Source organism: Humulus lupulus, chromosome 6 (assembly GCF_963169125.1).
Source record: "Humulus lupulus chromosome 6, drHumLupu1.1, whole genome shotgun sequence".
NCBI lineage: Eukaryota > Viridiplantae > Streptophyta > Magnoliopsida > Rosales > Cannabaceae > Humulus > Humulus lupulus.
Genome location: NC_084798.1, coordinates 161,003,635 through 161,010,564, shown reverse-complemented (window position 1 = coordinate 161,010,564; position 6,930 = coordinate 161,003,635). Strand labels below are relative to the sequence as shown.

The following is a 6,930-nucleotide window of genomic DNA, read 5'->3' as shown; positions in this document are numbered from 1 at the left end:
TGAAGTCACAAGCTGCTACTTTCTTACTAATCTATGTCGATGATTTGTTAATCATGGGAAAGGATCAAAATCAGATAAACAAGCTCAAGCATGTTCTGAACAGTGAATTTGAAATGAAAGACATGGGGGCAGCAAGGAAAATACTTGGCATCGAAATTTTAAGAAACAGAAAAGAAAGAAGCCTGATGCTAACTCAGAGATCATACATTGAAAAGGTAATAAAGAAATTCAACATGCAAGGTGGAAAGGAAACTCAGATTCCCTTAGCTGGCCATTTTATTCTGTCTACAGAACAATCACCAAAGGATGATCAGTCAAAGAAGAAAATGGAAGAAATCCCTTATGCCAAAGCAATTGGCAGTGTTATGTATGCTATGATAAGCACCAGGCCAGACATTGCATATTCAGTAAGCATTCTGAGCAGGTTTATGTCAAACCCTGGTGAAGACCACTGGACAGGTTTAAAATGGCTATTGAGATATCTGAAGACAACTTCAGATTATGGTTTGAAATTCGAAAAGGGAGGAAATGATCTAAACTTAGAAGGATATGTAGATGCTGACTATGCCTCCAACAGAGACACCAGAAAGTCAATGACCAGTTACTGTTTTATGTTAAATTCATGTTGCATAAACTGGAAATCCCAGCAGCAACATGTTGTTGCTTTATCCACTACTGAAGCAGAATTCATGGCTATTACTGAAGCTTTCAAAGAAGCAACATGGATCAAGGGAATCTTACAAGAAATATGCATGCTGAAAGGAAGTGTTTGTGTTTTCTCAGATAGTCAGTCAGCAATTCATTTGAGTAAAAATCCTGTCTACCATGAAAGATCCAAACACATTGACATAAGGATGTTTTGGATTAGAGACAAGATAGAAGCTGGTGAAATCAATTTGGAAAAGGTGCCTACTGAAGAGAACCCTGCTGATGCAGGAACCAAAGTGCTGCCTGTGAGCAAGTTCAATCACTGTTTGGACTTGCTCAACCTTGGACCTGTTTGAGCAATCAGGTTCACTCCCTCAAGGACGAAGATACTTCTAATTTTCATGGATTAAGGTGGAATTTGTGAAGTGTAATCCATATGAAAATCTGAAATAGAACTACTGTTACTATGTTTTAATAGTTAGTTAAAAAGGTTATTATATGTTAGTTGTTAGTTGTTAGTTGAAGTCATAAGTCGGTTGGCTAAGTTTTGTAAAGCTATATAAGCTGTGCTATTAAGTCATTATAAACTGTATGTGAGATAGAGAAATATCTGAGACTAGAGATTGATAGAAAGATAGAGAGAGAAGCTGACCAAGATTCAAGAAGAAAGGTGCTACTTAACCATGGCATTCATGGTGGATTGACAAGCAAGAAGAAAGTCAGATTAGTGGTGTTCAGTTGTAACATTACATAGCTTGAATTGGTGTTTGTAATCAATCTTTTGATAGTGGAGAAACTCCTTGAGGGAGAGCTGGATTAGGACTCACATTGAGATCCGAACCAGGATAAATTTCTTTGTCTTGTCTCTTTAATTTTTTATCTATTTTATAATTGATTTCATTTCTTGTTTAATCATATTGATTGTTTGAATTGCTGTGATATTGCTATAGCAAAACTGAGTCTGTGTTGTAAGAAATCACAACACATCTGATGACCTTCGTTAGTGTATTCAATCGACACATAATGTGGTCTAGATAGAAGCACCTTCTCCAATCGATCCCCTAATTCCTTTTTGGATTAATTGTCGTCCCAAGATAGCTCTCCATGTTTGATTTGATTGGTCTCTGATTAATATAATTTATTTTTAACGAGAAATAGCAATAATAAAAGTCTATTGACAAATTGCACCAAATTGTAAATTTAAACGACATGTCGTTTTTAAGCAATACAAAAACCCATCCAACATATGATAAGAGTTTTTGTCGACTGTCGAGTACTACTGGCTATAGTTCAATTTTGGCACCACGAACTGGAAGATCATGGCCTTCATTTCGTTATCTTCCATGCCCATTTCACCTTCCACTTTCCATGTCCTGCCATACTCTGATCCTCCATACAAGCTCTTGGAAAATCATTCATCTCTGAGCCTCCTCTCTCGATGCAACAACATCCAGAGTCTCAAACAAGTTCACGCACACATCATCAAGACCGGCCTCCACAATACCCAGTTTGCGCTGAGCAAGCTCGTTGAATTTTGCGCAGTTTCTCCCTCTGGAGATCTCTCTTATGCAATCTCCATACTCGAAGCCATTCAAGTGCCCAACCAGTTCATCTGGAACACGATCATTCGTGGGCTTTCGTTGAGCTCTGATCCTGCTCTGGCAATCGTTTTCTACGTTCGAATGATTCTTTCCGGAATAGAGCCGAATTCTTATACTTTCCCGATTCTTTTGAAGAGTTGTGCGAAAATGGCGGCTACCCATGAAGGGAAACAACTCCATGGACAAATTTTAAAGCTTGGGCTTGGTTGTGATGTTTTTGTGAACTCTTCTCTGATCAACATGTATGCTCAAAACAGTGAGTTGAATAATGCACGTTTGGTGTTTGATAAAAGCCTTGTTCGAAATGAAGTTTCTTTTACGGCCTTAATCACTGGTTATGCTTCAAGAGGTCGCATGGCGGAGGCTCGTTGCCTTTTTGACAAAATACCCATTAGAGATGTGGTGTCTTGGAATGCTATGATTTCGGGTTATGGTCATAGTGGTCGGTTTGAAGAAGCTTCAGCATTTTTTAAGGAGATGCTGAAAGCAAATGTGAGGCCAAATGAGAGTACTATTGTCACTGTGCTCTCTTCTTGTGCTCAGTCAGGGTCTCTTGAATTGGGGAACTGGGTTCGTTCTTGGGTTGAGGATCATGCCCTTGGTTCAAATCTTCGGGTTGTTAATGCACTTGTTGATATGTACTCAAAGTGTGGAAATTTGGATAAGGCTAGAGATTTATTCAATGGCCTAAAGCAAAAGAAAGTTGTATCATGGAATGTCATGATAGGTGGATATACTCAGATGAGTAACTATAAAGAAGCCCTGTCTCTCTTTCGTCTAATGCTTAGATCAGATCAAGAGCCTAATGATGTCACATTATTATGCGTTCTTCCTGCTTGTGCACACTTGGGTGCACTTGACCTTGGTAAATGGATTCATGCTTATATGGACAAAAACTCCCTGACTTCTACAAATAACTCCCTTTGGACAAGTCTCATTGACATGTATGCCAAATGTGGAAATATAAAGGCAGCGAAACAAGTCTTTGATGGTATGAAAATTAGAAGCCTGGCTTCATGGAATGCAATGATATCTGGGTTCGCAATACACGGTCATGCAAGTATTGCGTTTGATCTATTCTCGAAAATGGTCGGCGAGGGATTCAATCCGGATGAAATAACATTCGTTGGTGTTTTATCTGCATGCAACCATGCTGGTCTTTTAGACCTTGGACATCAATATTTCAGTTCAATGGTTCGAGATTACAACATTTCACCAAAACTGCAACACTATGGAATCATGATAGATCTTCTCGGCCGAGCCAAGTTGTTCGATGAAGCAGAGTCTCTGATAAAAAATATGGAGATGAAGCCAGATGGTGCTATATGGGGTTCTCTGCTTGGAGCTTGCAAAGTTCATAAGCGTGTAGAATTGGGGGAATTTGTTGCCCGATGTCTTTTTGAATTAGAACCTGAAAATCCTGGCGCTTATGTGCTGTTATCAAACATCTATGCAGCAGCTGGTAGGTGGGATGATGTAGCAAAGATACGAACTAGACTACATGATAAAGGGTTGAAGAAAGTTCCAGGTTGTACCTCAATTGAGGTGGATAATGTTGTTCATGAGTTCCTTGTAGGTGACAAAGTACACCCTTTAAGCAAGGATATTTATAAAATGTTGAATGAAGTAGATAGGCTTTTGGACATGTCTGGGTTTCAGCCAGATACATCTGAGGTTCTTTATGACGTGGATGAGGATTTGAAAGAAGGAGTTTTGAGCCATCACAGTGAAAAGTTGGCCATTGCTTTTGGTTTGATTAGTACAAACCCAGGGACAACTATTAGAATTGTGAAAAATCTTCGTGTATGTGGAAATTGTCATTCTGCTACAAAGCTAATATCCAAGATCTTCAAGAGGGAAATCATAGCCAGAGATCGAAATCGTTTCCACCACTTTAAAGATGGTTCTTGCTCGTGTAACGATTATTGGTGAAATCGAACAGTTTGTAAAGGGTAAGATTTGGATATGTAAGGACACATACTAACATGAATGTATAATGCTCTAATTTTTTTTTTTTAAGAAATATAAATTGAAAGCTTATATATCTCTTCATTGCTAGTACACATGGAACTGAGGTTCAATTAAGGTAGAGCATGATTTATAAGCTGATTATAAGTCACAAATCTCTTGTGCTCTAAGAAAACCACCCATCTTTTATTTATTTATCAAGATGGGATTACATAATTAAAATATTTCCTTGGAGCACTGATTCACTGAAGTACAATTGGATTTTGAAACCCATTGTGACAATATATATTGAATCTATCCTTCTAAGTTTGAGGCTTGCTTGAAGGAGTTCTTTCTTGCTGTAGCCAGGACAGTCTTGTCAGCAACTATGAAATATGCCGCTCCAGCCACTGCCATCAGATTAGAATCTCTTTAATAAACCAAACACTTAACAATTAGAAAGAAATACTAATTTAGCATAATGAAGATGGTAACCTGTGGAGATAATGAGGGCCTGAGCAGTGTGGTTGAGATGGGCTTTTGCCCAAGGCAGCATCCTCGCACTAGCAAGCTGCAAGTGAAGAAGAAGCATATTGTAAGTTTGAGATATCTTATAACAAAATGTTCCTTTAAATATTATTTGATGCCATCTGATAATTTGTTTTCTTTTTAAATTTTTATTATACATATAAATATATATATATATTTGTATGCTGAAGAATAATAACATGCATGAACGAGGATAGATTTTCAAAAGTTATCAGGAAGGAGGGACTTACAGTTGGAATGGCAGTAGCAATGCTAGCAACAATAGCTGCCTTAGCTCCTGCCTTCACACCTTCTGTTTTTGTGCAAAAAGAAATTTTTAATAGAGGAAAATGGTAAAAGGAAAAAAACATCATAACATTTATCAGAATGATTTTTCAATATTGCTGTAAGTCCTTGTTTATTGAGGCAAATAATCATTTTCATTCATAGTTGCCTTCTAATGATTTTTTATGATGACTTCCAAGTTCTCATCACAGATATCCAAAACAAAATCCATTTATAGTATGGGCCTCCACTATAAGGTACTTTTCTCAACTTTTTATCCCAAAATACAAAAATCTTTATGATGCACTTAGTTGTTGGGGCCATCAAACACCAAATCTTAATCAAATAATTAGAACACACGGTATCTATATCATAGATTTTGGATTCAACCGATGCAAGAAAGATTTTTAGGCACCCATGATACTTGAAATCATGAAGAGCCACATGATACTTAGACAACTTTAACCCAAACTCAAAAACCATAATTGAAAAAGAAAAAAAAACGAAGAAAAAGTACCAAAATATATAGTTTGTGTCTTTGTATTGAAAGAAAAAGCAACAAAAATAAATAGCATACCCTGAGAACAATGTTTAGCCATGGCCAACCTTTGGTCAAGAGCAGATTGAGCTACATTGTTTGCCATTTTAAAAATTATAATTATAAGAGAAAGAAATTGCAGATAAAGTAAATTGACAATAGCTCTAAATGGTTTTATAACTTGTATTGTTCAGCTTTGAATGAATTGAAAGCTATGGGATTTGGTAGATATTTATAAAGCATTTTTGAGTGAGAAATAGTTGGTGGTGGGAGTAGGAGTTGATGGTTTTCCTTTTCCTTCCAATTCCAAGGTCTAGAGGTACCTGTTTTCACCGAGGCAGGTGTTATGGTCGGTTCCCGGTTGGAATCATCAGTTTATATTCCTGAAATGCCCCTGACCTTTGCATATGAGAAGTAAAGTTTTATTGAGGGCTTCAAGGTAATTTCATTGTACAGGTGTTGGTATTTGGTCACATTATCCACTTATGTTTCTGAACTGACACACAAGAATCTTTAAACTAAAAAAAGTTACTTTATAATATGTGAGTTAATCAAACAAATAAGTACCTTTTTTGAAAAACTCTTCTTTTTCTTATGGAGATTAGCAAAATCCACTGGTTTAGGAGAAAGCAGCCCAGAAACCATGGGTAGTCCTTTAACTTGAAGCCCCATTTAGTTGCATGATGCTGAACTGTCTGATTCAAGAGATGAGGCACGTGTCCTGAGATGAAGGAGCCAGATCTGTGACTTTTTTGGGTTCGTGGTTTTGAGAGGCAAGACAGTGGCTGGTATTGGACCCTTGTCAATTTCATCGTTTTCTTCTGGGTTTAGGCAGTTTTACTTGGTATCTTTTTCTTGGAGTTCATGGTTTATTTTATGTACTTTAACTTACCCATATCTTAGATTTCACAATTTTTTTTCAAGAATAGTGTTATGTTATGCATATTTCATTATCTTATATTTTTTTTTTTCAAAAAACAAGAAAGAAAAAGCAACAACAACAACTCTGCTCGATAATTTAGAGTATTGAAAGTGGATAAAGTGATCATATATTTAAGGGACTTTTTCATACGATAATTTTAAATTTATTTTATTGATAGAAATATGAAGGAGATAATATAATTGTATAAAATATTAAATAATTATGTTCGATTATAGCATAAAATATAGGATACAATTATAATAGTGCAGACTTTTTATTTTTATGCACTATCATTTTGAATCATATATTTTTACACAGGTTAATAAGTTATGAATTTAGATTTTTTATATAACGGTGTTTATTATTGTCACAGTGAATATCTTACATATCTTTTTGGAAATTTTAAATAATTTAAGGTATCGAAAACATGTTTAAAATATAATATTTTCATATATGTCGGT

At 36.1% G+C, this 6,930-nt stretch overlaps 2 protein-coding genes across 5 annotated transcripts; one reads left to right on the top strand and one right to left on the bottom strand.

The window, feature by feature from the left end:
* The first annotated feature begins 1,933 nt into the window (after nucleotides 1–1,933).
* LOC133782660 (pentatricopeptide repeat-containing protein At1g08070, chloroplastic) lies at nucleotides 1,934–6,473 on the top strand. Of its 4 annotated transcripts, none has more exons than XM_062222000.1 (5): nucleotides 1,934–4,201; nucleotides 4,562–4,791; nucleotides 5,222–5,266; nucleotides 5,859–5,986; nucleotides 6,153–6,473. In XM_062222000.1, the coding sequence occupies exon 1, from the start codon at nucleotides 1,968–1,970 to the stop codon at nucleotides 4,179–4,181; it is 2,214 nt and encodes a 737-aa protein (XP_062077984.1). In that variant the 5' UTR covers nucleotides 1,934–1,967; the 3' UTR covers nucleotides 4,182–4,201; nucleotides 4,562–4,791; nucleotides 5,222–5,266; nucleotides 5,859–5,986; nucleotides 6,153–6,473. The 4 variants fall into 4 exon arrangements, with proteins under 4 accessions (XP_062077984.1, XP_062077981.1, XP_062077982.1 ...); XM_062221997.1 differs by having other exon boundaries at nucleotides 5,210–5,266; XM_062221998.1 differs by having other exon boundaries at nucleotides 5,210–5,266; nucleotides 6,148–6,473.
* LOC133782661 (early nodulin-93-like) lies at nucleotides 4,321–5,983 on the bottom strand. The gene is made up of 4 exons (XM_062222002.1): nucleotides 5,587–5,983; nucleotides 4,976–5,037; nucleotides 4,692–4,767; nucleotides 4,321–4,606 (listed from the first exon to the last, which is right to left on the bottom strand). The coding sequence occupies exons 1-4, from the start codon at nucleotides 5,651–5,653 to the stop codon at nucleotides 4,512–4,514; spliced, it is 300 nt and encodes a 99-aa protein (XP_062077986.1). The 5' UTR covers nucleotides 5,654–5,983; the 3' UTR covers nucleotides 4,321–4,511.
* Nucleotides 6,474–6,930: the final 457 nt, after the last annotated feature.